This window comes from Microcebus murinus, chromosome 19, assembly GCF_040939455.1.
Source record: "Microcebus murinus isolate Inina chromosome 19, M.murinus_Inina_mat1.0, whole genome shotgun sequence".
NCBI classification, from domain to species: Eukaryota; Metazoa; Chordata; class Mammalia; order Primates; family Cheirogaleidae; genus Microcebus; species Microcebus murinus.
In genome coordinates this window covers 21963975-21983392 of record NC_134122.1, presented here as the reverse complement: position 1 = coordinate 21983392, position 19418 = coordinate 21963975, and the positions used below count along the sequence as shown (strand labels likewise).

Below are 19418 nucleotides of genomic sequence, written 5' to 3'. Positions count from 1 at the left end.
GGGGCTGAACGGAGCGTGGCTCTCTGACATACTCATGTCCTCTGTGACCCCCCAGAGGGCCCCCCCGGAGGCCCCCCCCTCACGTCTTGGATCAGGTGAAAGGCCTCAACCAGTCCCTCCGCCTCGGGCACCTGCTGTGTCGGAGCCGAAGCCCCGACTTTCTCCTCAACATCATCCAGAGGCAGGTGCGTTCTGCCTCGGGGCTTCTGGGGGAGAGACAGAGGTCTCGGGGGTGGGGCTGGAATGTTCCGAAGGTTTCCGTGGGCTCTGGCATTAAGTAGCATCACTGCCAGAAGAGGGCAGAGCACACCTGCATACGGGACACACACGGCAGCATGATGCTCCACGGGGCTCGGCCAGAGCTGGGGACTGGCAGCAAGTGGTGTTGGACAATGGAGGGTGCTGAGTGTGGGCCACTGTGTCATCCCCCAGGCCTCCTCGCAGTCCATGCCCTGGCTGGCCGACCTGGTGCAGTCCAGCGAGGGCTCCCTGGATGTGCTGCCCGTGCAGTGCCTGTGTGAGTTCCTGCTGCATGACGCTGCTGATGACGCTGCCACTGCCTCTGGGGAGGAGGAAGATGAGGGCGAAAGCAGAGAACAAAAGGCCAAGAAGCGGCAGGTGCGTGCCCACCCACAGTCCCGCCCACGGCCCCATCCCACAGCCCCTGAGAGCCCCTCTCATGTCCCTACAGAGACAGCAGAAACAGCGGCAGCTGCTGGGCCGCCTGCAGGACCTGCTGCTGGGCCCAAAGGCCGACGAGCAGACCACGTGCGAGGTGCTCGACTACTTCCTGCGGCGCCTCGGCTCCTCCCAGGTGGCCTCCAGGGTGTTGGCCATGAAGGTGAGGCGTGCAGGCCGCCTGCCCGACTCAGCGCATGTGTGCTCTTTCTTTGTGTTTAAATGAATGCTTAGTCTACCCAGACTTTTTTCTAACTGATTTTCATGCATAGAAAGGATGCCACTGGTAAAGTTTGAAGCATCAAAGCTCTGTCACTTGTCTACTGTCCCTTCCCTGGGTGGCAATGGGAGGTATTCCGAGAGTGACTTAATAAATTGGTACATACGGAATCTTAAAAGGTGTTGAACAGAAGCTTTTTAGAGAAAGCAGTTTTTGCCCCTTTTCCCCAACTGTCATTGTGGTCACTCTGATAGGGAAGCAGCAAGTCTTCCTCACCTGGGGAGCTCGGCAGTCTCTACACAGGGCTTTGAGGGCACGCACTTGTTCCCCTAGTTCGGGGCTGGACCTAGGCCCGCGTGTCTGCTTACAGGGTCTGTCGCTGGTGCTGTCGGAGGGCAGCCTGCGGGATGGGGAGGAGAGGGAGCACCCCATGGAGGAAGATTCAGGAGACGCAGACCTGCTGCAGGGCTACCAGTGGCTGCTGAGGGACCTGCCCCGGCTGCCGCTGTTTGACAGTGTCCGGAGCACCACCGCCCTGGCGCTGCAGCAGGTGAGGGCACGGGGCGGGGCTGTGGGGACGGCTGGGCAGCGAAGCAGCAGTCCTGCCCTGAGGAGCCGCACAGCACTTCCCTCCCTCCCAGGCTATCCACATGGAGACCGACCCACAGACCATCAGCGCATACCTGGTGTACTTGTCGCAGCACACGCCAGTGGAGGAGCAAGGCCAGCACAGTGACCTGGCCCTGGTGAGCAGGGGGTGAGGCTGGCACAGGGACCTGGCCCTGGGGGTCAGGGCCAGTAGTCCGTGTCCTGGGCTGGAGGCTCCTTGTACCAACGGAGGTGTTGAGGGTGGGAGGGAGTGCAGCGTGGCACCAGGCTTGGCCATCTTTGTCTCTTCCTTAGTCACTGCTGATTCCATGGAGCATTTCTCCCCAGACCATGAGGTATCCTGGGACTAGGAGGCCTGGGTGGCCTTTGAGGCCTTTGTCCTCAGAATTTTGTGCCAGTGAACAGCCTGGGGGGATTCTTGCTGGGCTCCTCATCAGTATCATTGCAAATTTCTAAATATGGTGTCTGGGTGGTTTATGATGGCCTTTCATTTTAGCCTTGAAAAGTGCATGCTCCTGATGCTTGTGGGACAATGTCTGTGGGCCGGTTTCCTCCTTCCTCTCTGCACTGTGGGGGGCAGTAGGCAATGGTGTCTGCTTTTAGGGCACGGTCACTGTCCTTGGCTGTGAGAGCCGTGTGCTTGCTCTCCCAAGGTTGTAAAGGCCTTGTCTGCTCTCTTGTGGTGCCAGCTGAGTGAGGCCCTGCGTTGTGAGCACAGATGTGCTGGGACAACCAGCGCTCCTGGCAGTTTGTGGTTTGAGAGTGTGGCCCAGGTCGTGGTGAGCCTTGCGATGAGCTGCATCTGCCGAGGCCCCAGGGAGCCTCTGACGGTTCTGCCCTCTCTCGCCAGGACGTGGCGCGGCTGGTCGTGGAGCGCTCCACCATCATGTCCCACCTCTTCTCGAAGCTCTCCTCCAGCGCTGCGTCGGACGCTGTGCTGGGCGCCCTGCTGTCCATCTTCTCACGTTATGTGAGGCGCATGCGCCAGAGCAAGGAGGGCGAGGAGGTCTATAGCTGGGTAAGGCGGCCGCTCAGTGCCTGGGCCCTGGGGTCCCCATAGTCCCCCTACAACCCTCATTTCCTTCTTCTCTCCCTGTAGTCGGAGTCTCAGGACCAGGTGTTCCTGCGCTGGACCAGTGGGGAGACGGCCACCATGCACATCCTCGTAGTCCACGCCATGGTCATCCTGCTGACACTCGGCCCACCTCGAGGTGAGTGACAGCTAGGCAGGCAGCCCCTGCGTGGTCTGCACAGGTGGGTCATGTCCTGCCCTGCTGGTGCTCTTTTTCTAGGCAGGAAGTTGCAGGGCGGGAGGACCACACTGGCCGGAGGCTTTAGGCAGCTCCCTTAACCACTGTGCCTCAGTTTCTTGTTTTTTAAAGTGTGGGTTAAAGTATATCCTCACTTATCTCAGTGCTTTGTGAGACCTGCCCGTGGTAGGCCTTGCCCAGCCCAGGTGTGTGCACCTACTCTTGGTGCCCAGGAGGCTGTGCCAGGGCACCATCCTTGTTCTCACCGCCAAGCAACAAGCTCTGGGTTTCTCAGCACGCAGCTGCCCAGATGTGCCTCAGGTCTCAGCCTTGGAGCCCCAAGGTGTGTGGGCCTGAGGACTTGCTGGTGGTGGCAGCATACAGAGCCTGGTGAGCCCAGGCCAGCTGAGTCCTCTTCGCCTGGCAATCTTCCACCCCCTCCCCCTGGCTGACCGCTAGGGGCAGCTTTGCACTGATCTGATGGTGCAAGGAGGGGACAGAGGGGATGGAACCCCCTGCCAGAGTGGTTAATCCTGTTGAGGCCGGCAGAGGTGGTAGCCACCAGGTGTGTGGTCACAGGTGCTGCTCTTGGGAGGGCAGTGGGAGCAGGCAGGGCCTGCTGGGTTTCCCATTGGCTTTGTGGAGCCAGAGAGCTGGGAGGAGAGCTGGAAGGGAGTTGGTCCAGCCAGGCAGACTTGAATCCAGAGGCAGGGCCTTCCTGTGGTCACACTAATCCTCTGGGGCAAGTGGCTCTGTCTTGAGGTTCTGTCCCTCAGCTGCCTGCCCTTCATGGTGGCTGCAAACGCAGAGTATGTCAGTTTATGCAAAACACCTGGCATGTAGTAAGTACTCGTGCAGCACTTGTCTCCCCTATTCCTCCAAAGCCTCCATTCCTCCGCCACCCCCCTCCCCCCACCCCGGAAGGAGGACTTACACCAAGTGATGTCTGGGTTTCTCTGGTCTTGGTGCTGAGCTGTTCTGGGGTCCTGGGGCTCCTCGGGTTTGAGGTTTGGAAGGCTGCTCACCCCATCATCCTCCCCAAAGCCGGTGACAGTGAGTTCCAGGCACTGCTGGACATCTGGTTCCCGGAAAAGAAGCCCCTGCCCACCGCCTTCCTGGTGGACACGTCTGAGGAGGCACTGCTGCTGCCTGACTGGCTGAAGCTGCGCATGATCCGCTCGGAGGTCCCTCGCCTGGTGGACGCAGGTACAGACCCAGGCTGGGCTTGGGGTGAGGGGAGGGCCTGGCACGTGGGCCTGGGTGTGCTCCAGCTGCTGCAGGTGAGCGAGGACAGGCTGGTGGCCTCTCGGACCTCTGGGAGGCTCCTAGATACCCCTGTATCCTGCAGATGCTTCCTCAGTCCTGGCTGCGCCAGGCCCTGTGCCAGGCTTTGGGAGGAGCCCCAGTGCAGCTCGTGCCCACCCTGCTGAGAGTGGCCTGCGGTCTGCTGGTCAGGCCCAGGGGCCTGCGGTCAGGGGCAGAAAGGAGATAAAGCAGTTGGGGGTAGCAGGGCAGGTGGCGGGAGCCTCTGAGTTAGTTCTTAGAGGACTTGGGGGATTGGAGTGAACTGGAGTGAGGGGCTAGATGGGGGACCTGAGCAAGCACAGGTCAGTGGTGTTGGCACCTGGGCAGGGTGGGGGACTTCGGGAGGCAGTTTGGTGAGTGGGTGGGGTTGGCGTGGGAAGTCCAGTGAAGGAAGTACACTGAGGAGTCTGGACCCGTGTATGCCATGGAGACCCATCAATGACTTCATGGGTCACAGTGTGGCAGCCGAGCGCCAAGAGAAAAGTGCGCGGTGGCCTGCATGCAGCTGGGGGTGGGGAGTATGCCATGCTGTTAGGCTCCTGCTCTGTCAAGGCTCCCGCCTCTGCAGCTGCTGTGAGCCTTCCAGAGCATCCACCCCACCCTCCAAATTGCTGTCCGGGGGTGTGCTGGAGCCCCTACCACCCTCCTTCGGGCCCAGGATCTCTGGGTGGGGTGGTGCCAAGCTAACATCACCCCAGGTTTCTGGGGCCACTGAGCCAGTGCCGCCCTCAGCTCTACAGGACCTAGAGCCACAGCAGCTGCTGCTGTTCGTGCAGTCTTTCGGCATCCCCGTGTCCAGCATGAGTAAGCTCCTCCAGTACCTGGACCAGGCGGTGGCCCACGACCCCCAGACCCTGGAACAGAACATCATGGACAAGAGTAAGAGCCAGGGCTCTGTCCTGTCTGGCATCACGTCCTGACCGAGTGCTTGGGCCCCCATGTGGCCAAGCCCTCGTGCTGCGTTGGGGGTCAAGGTCAAGTGTAGGTGTGGGTGGCACTTGTGGGCAGGAGGGTCAATGCCAAGGTACCCTGCTTGGACTTGTCTTCAGGCCTTGAGGGGCTGAAGGGGCCTCTCGACACTGGCTGATCCTTGCTGGGAGATCCTGTAGCTCAACTTCCACCGTCTTGGGATGCTCTGGTGGACAGGAGCATCCCAGCTCGGGTTACTGTGGGAAAGGGAAGTGTTTTCTCCCCCTGGCCCCTTGTTACTAACCCCCGGCTGCTGTCTTGCAGATTACATGGCTCACCTGGTCGAGGTCCAGCATGAGAGAGGTGCCTCTGGAGGCCAGACATTCCACTCCCTGCTCACGGCCTCCCTGCCCCCCCGACGAGGTATAGTACACTCCCGATGGATGACATTTGTGCCCAGGGCTCCCTGGGGCCCAGAGGCTCCTGGCTCTTTCTTTGGTCAGCCTTTGCCTCTGGCGAAGGTGTGGGCTCCTGTTCAAAGTCAGCCCTCCTCGTGGGCCTGAGCAAGGCCTGGGGTCCCCAGGGAGTGCAGATGCCCAGGAGCCAGCTGCTGCTTTCTAGTGACAGCCCGAGGCAGGACTGGGCTTGGTTTGCACAGTGCCCCTTCTGGGAGCTGGTTAGCGTCCAGCCACAACGGTCCCCTTTCTCTTGCAGACAGCGCAGAGGCACCGAAACCAAAGAGCAGCCCAGAGCAGCCACCGGGCCAGGGGAGGGCCCGTGCAGGGACACAGATCCGAGTGCTTGGCCCTGAGGATGACCTGGCCGGCTTGTTCCTGCAGGTATTGACAGCGCTGTGCCTGAATCCCACAGCTGTGCCCCTCTTGCATGCATGTAGCAGCCTTATGCATGTGCCTACCTGATGCTGGCACGCTGTGCTTACGTGTGCACACCACCTCTTAGAGGAGTTTCTTGGGGCACAGGCCTGTGTGGGAGGAAAGGGAGGGTGCCCTCCCTGCCGTCCTTGCATGCCCCTCTGCTCGGCGTCCTGTTTTGTGTGTGTGAAAGCTGAAGTCTGCAGGGCTCCCTGTGGCCCCCAGCCCATGTCCTCCCCACAGGAGGGCCTGGTAAGCACCTCGCTGGCTCCAGATGCCGTTGTCCACTGTGCAGTTCTCAGCACAGATGTCATAGGCCCTGGGCCTGTCAGTCCACAAGGTTGAGACCACAAATGAACAGGGACCTGACAGGGGACACAGTCTTGTCACAGGAGCCATGTGAGGGGCATGCAGCCTCCTGATGCCCACGCCTGGTCTGTTCCAGATCTTCCCGCTCAATCCTGACCCTCGCTGGCAGAGCTCTGGTCCCCGGCCTGCAGCCCTCGCCCTACAGCAGGCCCTGGGTCGGGAGCTGGCCCGTGTCCTCCAGGGGGACCCCGAGGTGCCGGGCATCACGGTGCGCTTCCTGCAGGCCATGGCCACCCTGCTCAGCTCCCCACATGGGGGCGCCCTGGTGCTGTCCATGCACCGCAGCCACTTCCTCGCCTGCCCACTGATGCGCCAGCTCTACCAGTACCAGGTGCTCTGCCACGGCGGGAACCAAGGGAAGGGAAAAGAGTAGAGGGTGGAGGGTGAAGGGTGGAGGGCTCGGCCACCCAGGAGGGTCCCGGGTGTCCTGAGGCTGCCCTGTGGGCCTCAGTTCTTAGTTCCTGCATGAGGAGCAATGTGGACACTGTCCAGCAAGCTTGGTATGGGGCTGGCTCGGGCCCTGCTGTTTGTGTACAGCCCCCTGGGCTCAGCGATCTTGCCTCATCCATCTTGTCTCCCTGTGCTCATGTGTGACTTTCATTTGTTTTATTTGTATTTCTTCATTTTTATCTGTGAACCATAGGAAAATTAAGTTGCCAGGGCTCAGACACCTCAGTAGCTGCAGGGCTTTGAAAGGGTCTCTATGGGGTTGTCTGAGCATGTGCCAGGGAGGCAGATGGGAAGGGGTGAGTCCTGCTGCAGAGCGACAGTCTCTGTGAGGCCCCACCCCAGCCTCTCAGCCCCTTCTTTGAGATTCGGGTTCCTGGTTCCCGGTTCCTCAGAGACTGGTGGGTGAGGAGTCTGGGGTCCTTGCTGTACAGGGCTGTGGCTGTCTCTGGCAAGTATAACCCATGTTCTACTGGCTGTCCCCACAGCGCTGTGTGCCCCAGGACACTGGCTTTTCCTCGCTCTTCCTCAAAGTGCTCATGCAGATGCTGCAGTGGCTGGATAGCCCTGCCGTGGAGGACGGGCCTCTCAAGGCCCAGCTCAAGCTGTTTGCCACCCAGTACTCTGCCAGACGCAGGATCAGCGACAGTGAGGGCAGGGCTGGGGTGGCATGCGGGGTGGGGCAGGTTGGCACCCGTAGGGAAACCCAGGCACTGGGCTGGCATTCACAGCAAGTGGCCGAACAGCTTGGTGCCTATAGGCCTGGTGGTAACATGGGCTCCTTTGGGGTGAAGGTGCCCACGTAGACCAAGGGGAGTCCTTCCACTTTGGGGCCTCCTGGGACGGGGCATGCTCAGAGGAGCTAGGGTAAAGCCACAGCCAATGGTGGTCACACAAATTCTCCTGCAGTGCGAAGCGGGCTCCTGCACCTGGCTGAGGCCCTGTCCTTCCGCCGGGACCTGGAGGTGGTCAGTTCTGCCGTCCGGGCTGTCATTGCCTCCCTGAGGTCTGGGGAGAAGTGCAGTGTGGAGCCAGAGCTCCTCAGCAAAGGTACTGTCCCTGTTGAGAACCCCAGCCTGGAGACAGGTGCCTTCTGGCCACACAGTAGGGGGTGGCAGTGACTACTCCACGGCATCCCTGCAAGGTGTCCACAGAGGTCCCCTCCTGGCTGCCCCAACATTGGCCCTTCTTGGGAATGGGCTGGAGCATCCCCCTGGGGGACTACCACCATCACTGTAGCAGAGCAGGATTTGGATGTGCCCTGCTATGCTCCCCAGCCAGGCACTCCACACCCAGCACTGGGGAGCTTAGCACCACTTGGCAGCCTCCTGGACCCAGCAGTGACCCAGGATGTCTCTCTCCCTTGTACAGTCCTCCAGGGGCTGATTGAGGTGAGGTCCCCTCACCTGGAGGAGCTGCTGGCTGCACTCTGCTCTGCCACCACAGAGGCTGCCTCTCCATTTCCGGCCTCGAAGCCCATTGTGGTGGTGAGCTCCCTGCTGCTGCAGGAGGAGGAACCCCCGGCCCCTGGGAAGCAGGGCACTGATGGTGGCAGGTAAGCTGGGGAGCCATGGGTGGGCCCAGAGGGGTCCCCTGGCAGCCCTCCCCTGAGCCCCATCTGTCCCTGCAGCCTGGAGGCCATGCAGCTGGGACCCTCGTCCGGGCTCCTAGTGGACTGGCTGGAGATGTTGGACCCTGAGGTGGTCAGCAGCTGCCCCGACCTGCAGCAGAGGCTGCTCTTCTCCCGGAGGAAGGTGGGGTCTGTGCTTGGCTCTCAGGACAAGGGAGCGGCCGTGGCCTGGGACAGGGCTCACGGTGACTGTGGCACCCTTGCCACTCTCAGACCTTCTGCCCATTTGGCAGCGCAGAGAAAGAGAGGGATCTCCCCACTGGCTCAGCAGAGTCCAGGCCTGGGTCACCTGCCCCTCGGCCAACTCTGACTACCCAGACGTGATTGTGGGCCAGGCGGGGTGGGGGTGAGCTACGGTCATCCCAAGGGCAGGGCTGTGGTCAACAGTAGGCAGAGCAGGTGCGAGGCACCAGCCCGGGGGAGGGAGGGGCTGGGTGAAGCCTCGGGGGCACTTCTACTGTATGTGGCAGCTCCTGTGTGGAAGTGGCAGGAAATGTGAGCGGCCACCCAGAGCTGCTCTGGGTGACATGGGCGAGGCACAGGTTCCTTCCTGGGAAGGCCGCCTGTCAGGCTGCAAACACACCCCATGCCCCTCTACTGGACATTGTCAGCTGACCTTACCCAGCAGACCATCCACCTCCTTCCTTCCTAGGGCAAAGGTCCTGCCGGTGCCCAGGTACCATCATTCCGCCCATACCTGCTGGCGCTCTTCACACACCAGTCCAGCTGGTCCACGCTGCACCGGTGCATCCACGTCCTGCTGGGCAAGAGCCGGGAGCAGAGGTGGGCACCCTCCCTGCCTGTCCGTGTGCCCATAGGGCAGCCGGCCCCTCAGCAGGTTCTCACCCACCTCAGCCTTGCTGTGGCATGGCGTGATGGCCGTGGGGTGTGTGTGCCTGTGCTGGGAGTTGCTGGCTCTGTTCTGGTGGCTACAGATGTCAGTGTTGCTCTGGCTGGTCGTGATAAACACGGAACTCAGGATAAACAACCTCAGCATTGAGGGGCCTAGGGGTGTCTGACCCTGTACCCCACTGCTGGTGTTGGAGACCCCTCAGCTCATTCAGGGGGCCTCCTGGCGTCCTCAGTGCTGGGCAACGGCACAGTGGCTTCTTCTGCCCAGAAACGGCAGGCACCCTGGCTGACCAAGGCCCTTACTTGCCCTGGTGCCCCAGGAGGGTGGCCAGCAGGCTGCAGGGGTCCTGTGGGGGTGTCGCCTCCTTGGGGGCCCAGACCCTGTCCTGGCCTACCCTGCCCAGCATCACTGGCTCCCATACACGGGTCCTTGCTCTGGCTGGCCCTGTCCCACACACCACAAGGGGAAGCAGTCATGAAAGTGGAGTTGTCACGGGCTGCGGCCTCTCTGTGTGTCTAAGAGGAGCCCAGCATTGGTGTCCACACGATGCCCTGGGTGCCAGAAGAGAGAGCGAGGCGCCCCCGAGGTAGCACTGCAGGGCACTCCAGGCCCAGTGGTACCTCAGCTCAGGCGGGCCGCGGAGTGGCAGGGCCAGTGTCCATCCTCCTTCCATGGGGTGCAGTTGGGAGACTTGCCTGAGGCACATAGGAGGGCAGAGTGGGATCTCTCAGGCTGGCTTTGGTGGCCTTACCCGGAGAATGCCCTTCCCAAGAACCTGCTTCCTGCCACACTAGACAGATGCTTCCATGTGCTCAGCTGGAACTCCTGCTTCCTTCCAGATTTGACCCCTCTGCCTCCCTGGACTTCCTCTGGGCCTGTATCCATGTACCTCGAATCTGGCAGGGCAGGGACCAGCGCACACCTCAGGCAAGTCTTTGGGGGTGGCCTGGCCCCAGAGGGCTGGCGGGCCTGGGGCTGACCAGTGGGTGCCTGGTTGCAGAAGCGGCGGGAGGAGCTGGTGCTCCGGGTCCAGGCGCCGGAGCTCATCAGCCTGGTGGAGCTGATCCTGGCTGAGGCGGAGACCAGGAGCCAGGACGGGGACGCCGCTGCCTGCAGCCTCATCCAGACCCGGCTGCCTCTGCTGCTCAGCTGCTGCCGCGGGGACGACGAAGGTGTCAAGAGAGTCTCCGAGCACCTGACAGGCTGCATCCAGCAGCGGGGGGACAGGTGCTTATGGCTGCATCCCCCTGGGGTGCTGCCCTCCTGTGAGGTCTGCGGGCAAGTCAGGGCCTGGGCAGAGCAGCTCCCTTCAGCAAGGTTTGGCCTGTGGCTCGGAGCAGCTTGCGGCAGACAGCCCAGCCCCTGTGCCATCCACCCGACAAATCCTGCCCGTCTCTTTCAGTGTGCTGGGCAGACGCTGCCGAGACCTGCTCCTGCAGCTCTACCTGCAGCGGCCAGAGCTCCGAGTGCCCGTGCCTGAGGTCCTGCTGCACAGTGAGGCTGCCACTGGCAGCAGCATCTGCAAGGTGAGGGTGCAGCTCTGCCTGCTGCACGCTGGACATCCTGCGCACCTTGGCTGGGGAGAGGGCGGGAGCGACAAGCTGCCTTTCCCTGAGCAGCCTGGCTCCTCTGTGAGGAGTGGCTCTTGAGGCTCTGGAGGTACAGGTGGCCGTGGCCATCTCTCCTGCATTGGCAGGGTGATAGACACCCAAACCAGGACATGGAGCAATGCGTTTTCTCAGATTTAAAAAAACGGGATATAGTGAGAGCAGTGATGTGTGAGTGGCCCTGCCTGCCCGCCCTCCTCTCAGGGCGGAGTCTGCTCCACCACCCGTTCCCGCTGCGTCCCCTGGGGGCCCGGAGGGAATCTCTTCTTGTAGAAACCCTGTGGGCTACAGAGTAGAGACAATTGTGGCATTGCTAGCCTACAGGAGGCTGCACACATGTAGTGGCCAGTCTGTTAGGTGTTGACATAGGTGTGCCCATGAGACTATCACCACAGGTGGATTACCACCACAGGTGGATTACCCAGCACCCCAGGAGGGTCCTGGGCCCTGCAGGTGCCTCCCAGCCCACTAGTGCTCTGCTGCCACCATGGATTTATTTGTATTTTCTAGAGTTTTGAGTCAATACAACTGCAGTGGGTGCTCTTAGGCCTCAGCAGAGTTGAGGTCCACTGCGTTGCAGCAGGCATATCTCATTGCTGAGTGGTATCTGCATGTGGACAGGCAGGTTGGTTTATCCACTCACCTGGTAGACATTTGGGTCATTTCCAGTCTGGGGCAAGGACGGCTGCTGTGAGGGCTCATGCACAGGCGTCCACTTCTCTCTAGTGTGCCCCAAGGAGTGGAGGGCCGGGGCTCCTGTGCCCACTCCCTGTCCCTGGCCATCCAGTGGTTCTGCAGCCTGCCCTTTGCTCAGTGTGATCAAGGGAAAGTTGGCTTTTCTCCATTTCTCTTGTCTTTTTCCACTTATGTATTACTTTATAGGGTTGAAATGATACTTCATACGCAATTTTGGCTTTTTTTCCCACTCGACACATCATTTGGCATTTGGTATTGAGAGGCTAACTTCCAGTGCTGTTTGTTTGAGCATATCTGGTGCTGGCTGTGTCCTAAGCTCTTGAGGTGCTTGGGAGGCCGGGAGGGAGTGATCCCTCTAAGTGCAGCGTCACCCTGTCAGAGCCAGCAGCCAGGCTGGGTGTGGGGCAGGTGGCCCCGGGCCTCAGAGTTCCCTTCCGCCCAGCTGGACGGCCTCATCCACCGTGTCATCACCTTCCTTGCGGATACCAGTGACTCCCGATCATCCGAGAACCGAGGGGCAGACGCCAATATGGCTTGCCGGAAGCTGGCTGTGGCCCACCCCATCCTGCTGCTCAGGTACTGTCCAGCCTGGCTTGGCCACTTACAGCCTGGGGGAGCCTGGGGTCTAACCGTACCAACCTTGCCCTTCCTGCTCCCAAATCCAAGCAGGTTCTTCTGCGGGTGTTCTGAGTCCTGTTCCCACTCTAGATCTTAGTTTACAAGAGGGTTCAGTGGCTAGAACCTGACGTGGGCAAACCAGAGCCCCTGCCTGGGGCACAGCAACCAGGGTAGGTCAGCTGCTGGCCTTTGGCTGAGCCCAGGTGGGAGGAGCCAGGCAGACTCCAGTGTGGCAGGCCAGAGGAGCCCCTTCTTCCAGGCCACCCAGCACATGGGGTGGGGTGGGTGAGGGTGGTGGTAGCATGGTGCCAGGCCCTGGCTCCCCAGCTGCTCCTGGACCCGCAGTGCTGGAGCTCAGTAAGCCACGTTGGTGGGCGCCCTCCCGGGGCTGTGTATGTGAGCTGGGGGCCTGGGTGTGGTCACCTCGCCCGGTATCTCATCCCCAGACACCTTCCCATGGTCGCTGCACTCCTACACGGCCGCACCCACCTCAACTTCCAGGAGTTCCGGCAACAGAACCACCTGACCTTCTTCCTGCACGTGCTGGGGTTGCTGGAGCTACTGCAGCCCCTGGTGTTTCGGAGCGAGCACCAGAGGGCGCTGTGGGACTGCCTGCGCTCCTTCGTGCGCCTGCTGCTGGTGCGTGCCCGTTTCCTACTGCTCATCACTTCTTGTGGGGACCCTGCCCGAGTGTTCTGGATCCCTCCCCCAGCTCTGCTGCCTCTGCCCCCATGGCCCTAGCCAGGACTCTTTCCAGCCGGGACTGGAAGCGCCACCACAGGAGATCCGAGCCCCATAGTCAGGGCCAGGCTGCCTGTCCCATAGTTTCTGCCTCCCCTGCTCAATTGGGGCTCTTACCCCAAGAAGCCCCCTGCCTCCCAGCCTCTCCTGTGCTTGGAGCCCCACGTTCCCAAGAAGCCCAGTTCAGACCTCAAGACTGCTCTCTGCATGCCATTGTTCGGTCCGTGATGAGCCCATAACCCATCTTGTCAAGTGCCCCAGCTGGGCACCTGTGTGTCTGCGCCCTGAGCCCAAGATGGGGAGGGCCGTGGCTGAGCACCTCTGGGACTGTCAAGGTTGGCAGAGGTGGGTGTGGTGACTGTGTCCAAGGTGCTTGGCTTCCCATTTGCAGAACTACAGGAAGTCCTCCCGCCAGCTGGCCGCCTTCATCAGCAAGTTCGTGCAGTTCATCCACAAGTACATCACCTGCAACGCCCCCGCAGCGGTGTCCTTCCTGCAGAAGCACGCCGAGCCGCTCCAGTGAGTGCCTACCTGGCCCGCGCAGGCTCCCAGGAATCCTGGGCCTCTGCTGGGGTCCTGCCAGAGGACAGGGGTTCCGGGAAGGGAGCTCCCAAGCTGAGCAGAGATGCTGTCAGTGGCACTTGGGCCCAGGCCTGGTTGAGCTGCTTAGCTCTGGATGCAGGGCCGTGGCAGCAGATGCTCCGCTCTGCACCTGGGCTGTCTGAATCTCTCCCTGTGGCCCTTTGCCACACTTCACACACACAGCCTCCTGCCTGCCCTTCCCCAAGCATCCTGCTTTTCTCCCACGTCTCCCTGTTCACCCCCAGCCTCTGTCCGCCTGCCTCTTTCTCTTGGGTGAAAATGCTGTCTTCTCCCCAGCGACCTGTCCTTTGACAACAGCGACCTGGCGATGCTGAAGTCCCTCCTCGCAGGGCTCAGCCTTCCCAGCAGGGCCAGCAGAGCCGACCGGGGCCTAGAGGAGGAGGGCGAGGGTGAGTGGGCCACGGACCTGCCGAGAGAGGCAGGGGACCAGCCTGAAGGGTCTGGATTTCCCAGGCAGCACAGCTAACCCTGGACCTCCCTTGGTGTCCCAATGGGGGCTTTGTGGGCCCCAGGACCTCACTGGCCTCTGGTCCATTTCACGCATGTGAAGTACTGACTGGTGTGCGGCCAGTGTGGCTGAGCAGCAGTGACTCTGCCCCTGGGGTCCCACTGGCACCCGTCTCAGGTGTCAGCTCCCCAGGAAGTCTTCTGGGCCCTGCTGGGCGGGGGTCGTCCTCAGTTGCCCACTCACATACCCACCTCCTGGTGACGTGGGGTCTGTCCTGTGCTGGTGCTGTCAGCAGGCCATGGACGAGTGAGTGCACCTGGGAATGTGGGAGTCTAGGCATTTGCGTGTAACTCGGGCTTTCCATGGAAACGGGGCACTCAAGCGCCTTCCTAGAGCACGTGCCAGGCCCTAGGCTGCAGAGGGAACAGCTCCAGCCTCGAGGTGCTGCTCCAAGGAGAAGGGAGGCCGTGCTCTCCAGTTGGTTGTGGCAGGTGCCATGAGGAGCAGAGCCGAGTCTCCGAAGGCTGCTCCCAGTGGGCTTCTTGTACCACCACACTTAGCGCCTGCTGCATGCTTGGCCCTGCACTGTGGTCCAGGTGCTTTTGGGGAGGGCAGCACTGGTGCCTCGCCTGTGGCTCCGGCCTCTCCCCACCGACTCACTCACCCTGCAGACGAGAGTGCGGCTGGCTCCCTGCCCCTGCTCAGTGTCTCCCTCTTCACCCCTCTGACCATGGCCGAGATGGCCCCCTACATGAAGAGGCTTTCCCGGGGCCAGACTGTCGAGGGTGAGTCGAGGACCTGGTGTCACCTACATGAGGTCAGTGCCTGTTTGGCCACCAGTGTCCTGGGACCCACAGAGGTTGTAGGCAGCAGCCATCCAGCCACTGACTTCAGGGGCATGCAGGGGACAGGACAGCCCCACTCAGCCATGGGAGGGGTGGGCTATTTCCATGGGGGGGGCAGAGTCTGCAAGTCACTTCCCCTTGCTGGAGGTCAGCACGTGGGGGATGGACAGGCGTCTGGTGGGTGGGACTAGTGCAGGTCTGGGTCGGGGGTAGCGTGCCTGGGAAAGCTTCCTGGGCCCACATTGGGTGTTGCCGACCTACGGGATTGGGAAGCTAACAGCAGTTCCTGGCACCTCCCTCCTAAGGTGCATGGGGACATGCCCCTTGCCTCTGGCTTGCTTGGGTGGAGTGGACAGGGGTCCTTCTTGGCCCCAGCAGCTATGACCTATCCCAACCTGGTCCTCTGCCTGTCTTAGACCTGTTGGAGGTTCTGAGCGACATAGACGAGATGTCCCGGCGGAGACCTGAGATCTTGAACTTTTTCTCGGTGAGCAAGGATGGGCCAGGGAGAGCTGGGAGCAGCCGCTGTAATGGGGACACTGGCCAGGGCAGCCTTCCCAACATCCTCGCTCCTGCCCTGAGCCCCACAGAGTTCTCCGTGGGCCAGGCCCTGGCCCAGATGCTGACAGCACAGCAGGTGCCAAGGCAGGTGCCTGGCTCTGCCCCAGGCAGGAAGTGGCCAGCAGTGAGTGCTTCTGGCCATCCAGTGGGGAGCTTAGGGAACAGTCCCCTGTCATTGCCATTGACCACCACAAGGCCAAGAGGCTGAGGAGGGAGGGTTTGGGCCCTCAACGAGGGATCACCCTGCTAACACCCTCCACTCTGCCCTGGCCAGACCAGTCTGCAGCGGTTGATGAGCTCGGCCGAGGAGTCCTGCCGCAACCTGGCCTTCAGCCTGGCCCTGCGCTCCATCCAGAACAGCCCCAGGTGAGCCCGGCATTGCCCCACAGGGCAGAGGGTCTGGCCTTCTGACCAGGCCCTCTGACACTACTTTGGACGTCACTGCTGGCCCATGCAGTGGCCAGGCAGGCTTCTAGGCAGATCAGCTCACCTTGTCCAGATGGGGCCTGGTGTGGTCTCGGGCTGGGGGAGGTGCCCACCGAAGCACGTGGCTCTTTCAGCATTGCAGCCGACTTCCTGCCCACGTTCATGTACTGCCTGGGTAGCCGGGACTTCGAAGTGGTGCAGACGGCCCTCCGGAACCTGCCTGAATACACCCTTCTCTGCCAAGGTGAGCCACCATCCCCATGGATGGCTCTCAAGAAAGGCTTTGAGGCGCATCTGCCACAAGCTGCCTGACCACTATTGTTAGGAACCCTGAAGTCTGCTCACGTGGTCAGTGTGGCTTTGCATGGCCCTGTCTCCCCCACAGAGCACGCGGCCGTGCTGCTGCACCGGGCCTTCCTCGTGGGCATGTACGGCCAGATGGACCCCAGCGCCCAAATCTCCGAGGCCTTGAGGATCCTACACATGGAGGCTGTGATGTGAGCCCGTGACGCCAACCTGCACAGCAATCTCGGGCCCCAGCATGGCGCCTGGGGTCCCCAGGACCAAGGCCCAGAGGGCCAGTCCCACGGGTGGTCTCGCCTAGGCTGAGCGGAGGGTGCTGAACCCTGAGGCTGGGCAGGGCCTGGGAGCAGCTGCCGGCATTGGGGACTCCTGTCTGCTGAGGCCGTGACACCTCTCAGGTCTCAGCCCTGCTGCGAGCAGTGGGGGTACATGGCCCAGCACAAGGGGAGGCCAGTGTGCCAGCCAGGTGTGGCGAGTGTGGCTAGTTGTGAATGAAACATTATGGATTTTTCGTGTGCTGTCTGGTATGCTGTCCCCACCTGGGGCACCAGGGGGTTGAAGAGGATCCTGGGTGGTAGGGGCCAAGGGCAGGCTGAGATCTTCAGCTGTCGGCATCTCTTTCCAGGAGCTGAGTTGAGGGCCCCATTCTGGAACAATCCAAGCAGCCAGGGTTGCTGCCTGGGCATGCCTTCCCAAGCAGGGGCAGAGGGAAGGAACTGAGAGCAGTTCCCCTCTGCAGAGGGCTGAGAAATGAGCCCAGAGTGGGGTCAGCCAGCATCTCAGGGTGAAACCTGGCAGGGGGCCCTGCCATTACTGAGGGCGGGCAGCTATGCCTCCATTTGCAGGGTGGAGGAAACTGATCAGCTTGGGCCACACTGGGCTTTTCTCTCTTCCAGCCCGTGTCTTCCCCTTTCAGTTGGGGCTAGAGCTGTCCCCCTCTGTCCTCACAGCAAACAGGTCATCTTTCCTTACACAGAGGTGACCCACCAGGCAGGGTCCAGCCACTTGGGCCTCCAGGTGACACTCTGGCTAGAAAAGCCAGCCCAGGCCCTTACCAAAAGCCCCTGGGACAGGCCTGGGGCCGGTGGTCCTTCGATTGCTTTGGCCTCTGGAGGTGCCTGGCAGTTGCCCCTCAAGTGGGAGGCGCTGGCTCTAGGCCCCCAGCCCTGCCCTGCCCAGCCAGTGGGGCCAGCCCTCCTGCCACATCCACTGTCCTGAGGGCCTCATGCCAGCCACTACTGCACCCACCCATCTGCCCTCCTGCAATCTCCCAAGGCTACTAGGGTCATGGGGAAGGGGCAGAAAACTGCCCTGGGAGTGATTCAGAGGCCAGCTGGCCAGGAAGTGAACAGTAGGAACCGCCCCCTGGTGGCCAAGGGTCACCGATCAGCCCTGCAGGACAGCACTGCCCCACTTTGGCCCTCTGCCCTAGCCACGTCCTCAAGTGGGGACAGCAGTGGCACCCTCCACATGGGGAGCACCCCATCCTGCTCCCAAGGCTCCAGCAAGCTGCCCCTAAGGACCTGCTGTAGTACAGGGCCTCATCTGAGTTCTGCCTGTTCCCACTTGCCCCCAGGAAGCTCCAGAGTGCCCCCTGCCCTCGTTCTCAGCTATCTGGCCTCACTGTGTGGCTTGCAGTGCCTGGCACAGGGGTTAGAGGGCCAGGCCCCACCACCTTGCCTGTCGTGGGTACCGAGTCTGGCTGCTGGCAGTTGCCATGTCCAGGATGCCACCGTTTGCACCATGTCATCGCACACAAAGCCTCCTGCCCCCTGGGCTTGGGTAAGAGCCACCAGCCCATCCTCATGCTCTCACATGCTGCCACCGCAACCCAGACCACCCAGCAGAGGGCGTGGCCTGTTCCGGTCTCACCGTTGGGGGGACAGGTCCCCAGAAATGCAAGAAGGTGCAGGGACTCAGTGGTGAGGGAGGAGTAGAGCTGGAGCCCACACCCTTGCCAGTCACACTGCTCGTTCTTGCAGCAAGGACAAGGGGACAGCAAAGGGCTCATCAATACCAGGAGAGGCTCAGCCTCACCCAGGGGAGAAACGAGATGGTGACAGCCCAGGCCACACTCCCATCTTTGGATTGGCAGATTGAGGCATTTGGTGACCCGCTCTGCTAGGGTGTGGGGAGGCAGGTGGCAGCTTGGGTGGTTCAGCCACCAAAACCCACATCCAGTCCCACTTGCAGGGGTTTCTCTGCACATGTCCCCAGATACCAGGCCCTATAGGAGATGTCAGCGTGACCCTGGAGGAGATTGGGTAGGCCCACCCTGGCTTCCCCAGGGCAATACTGGGTCACTGTGGAACCAGCAGGGAGCTCTCCTTGTCAGGGCGCCTTGCTGAGGGGCTGCATGTGCACATTGTGTGGCTGCAGGCTCAGGCACTCACAAGACGTTCCTTGCGGCGTGCTGGGCACCAGCCCTCATGACTGTCACCCCGTTAGACGAGGAGACCAGCTCGGGGAGGTAGAGCCAGCCATGGGGCAAACGGCTCCCAGCGCTCATACCAGGCTGGTGGCTTCTACAGCCCATGGAGGGTGACACTAGCACTGTCATCCCAGAGGACAGCCATGGGGGGACATGGCAGGCCTGGGTACCATGTCCCACCAGAAGAGAATCCCCCAGGCCCATGCTGGGGAAGACCAAGCCTGGGCAAATATATGGGTAGATTTGGAATCTGCGTGCGTGAGGGGGCGTCTGGCGGGAGAGCAAAGGGATGATGGTGCTGGCCCTGGGACAGAGGAGCAGGATGTGGTTGGACCAAGGGCCAGCAGAGTCTGGCCACGATCCCTGCCTGCCCCCCCCCCCATCCCTGACTCCCCTAGCTCCTCACCCACAGGGACCCCAGGGACTGGCTCTAGGAGCACATGGCAGGCCCCTGCATCACCAGTGGCTGTGGACGGGCCCCTCCTGTCTATTCTGGTGGTGGCTGTGGCAGTGGGCTGTCCTCTGCAGGGTGACCCCTGGAGCCCAGGCAGCCCTGGGGGTCCAGGCCTAGCGCTGAAATCCCCTTCATTCCTGGGAGAGAAGAGAGGCCCAGGGGAGGTTTCTGAGCCAGGTCTAAGCAGGGTCAAAGGGCAGCGTCCCAAGCCCTTCCTATGGCCTCTGATCTGTCCCTGGGCTTCCTTTACCAGATTGGGCGGGGGCAGGTGAAGGTTGCCACAGTGAGGAGCTCACCTGCTCCCTCGCAGCCTAAACACAGACGCCTCCTGGTTTCACTCTCAGTTCTGGGTGGGGACGGGCCCTGACCTTCAAACAGGCAGACAGAGGCCACTGAGCAAGGCCTGCAAAGGTGTGGGTAGCCTCTGCCCCAAGCTGCTGAAGCAGGTGCAGCCCAGGTCTCACCCAGGAGGCCAGCCTGGCCTCGCAGATAAGGGCAAAGAGGCCCACAGTGGCCCACGGTCACGTGGCGGGGGCTGCTCAG

The 19418-nt window shown here is 61.6% G+C and overlaps 1 protein-coding gene across 2 annotated transcripts in view; it reads left to right on the top strand.

Moving 5' to 3' along the window:
• The window catches only part of INTS1 (integrator complex subunit 1), a 32741-nt gene extending 16240 nt beyond the window's left edge, over positions 1-16501 (top strand). For both annotated transcript variants that reach the window (XM_012759304.3, XM_075995234.1), the window contains 29 exons: positions 56-185; positions 433-618; positions 692-841; positions 1269-1448; positions 1540-1644; positions 2358-2525; positions 2607-2718; positions 3802-3963; positions 4795-4941; positions 5296-5394; positions 5686-5810; positions 6289-6543; positions 7148-7307; positions 7569-7709; positions 8031-8214; positions 8290-8413; positions 8942-9072; positions 9982-10069; positions 10143-10369; positions 10545-10668; positions 11888-12021; positions 12510-12702; positions 13196-13323; positions 13684-13796; positions 14527-14640; positions 15117-15187; positions 15536-15627; positions 15822-15931; positions 16073-16501. In XM_012759304.3, the coding sequence (XP_012614758.1) occupies positions 56-185; positions 433-618; positions 692-841; positions 1269-1448; positions 1540-1644; positions 2358-2525; positions 2607-2718; positions 3802-3963; positions 4795-4941; positions 5296-5394; positions 5686-5810; positions 6289-6543; positions 7148-7307; positions 7569-7709; positions 8031-8214; positions 8290-8413; positions 8942-9072; positions 9982-10069; positions 10143-10369; positions 10545-10668; positions 11888-12021; positions 12510-12702; positions 13196-13323; positions 13684-13796; positions 14527-14640; positions 15117-15187; positions 15536-15627; positions 15822-15931; positions 16073-16188 (4069 nt within the window). In that variant the 3' untranslated portion in view covers positions 16189-16501. The remainder of the gene's footprint in view (positions 1-55; positions 186-432; positions 619-691; positions 842-1268; positions 1449-1539; positions 1645-2357; positions 2526-2606; positions 2719-3801; positions 3964-4794; positions 4942-5295; positions 5395-5685; positions 5811-6288; positions 6544-7147; positions 7308-7568; positions 7710-8030; positions 8215-8289; positions 8414-8941; positions 9073-9981; positions 10070-10142; positions 10370-10544; positions 10669-11887; positions 12022-12509; positions 12703-13195; positions 13324-13683; positions 13797-14526; positions 14641-15116; positions 15188-15535; positions 15628-15821; positions 15932-16072) is intronic.
• Positions 16502-19418: the final 2917 nt, after the last annotated feature.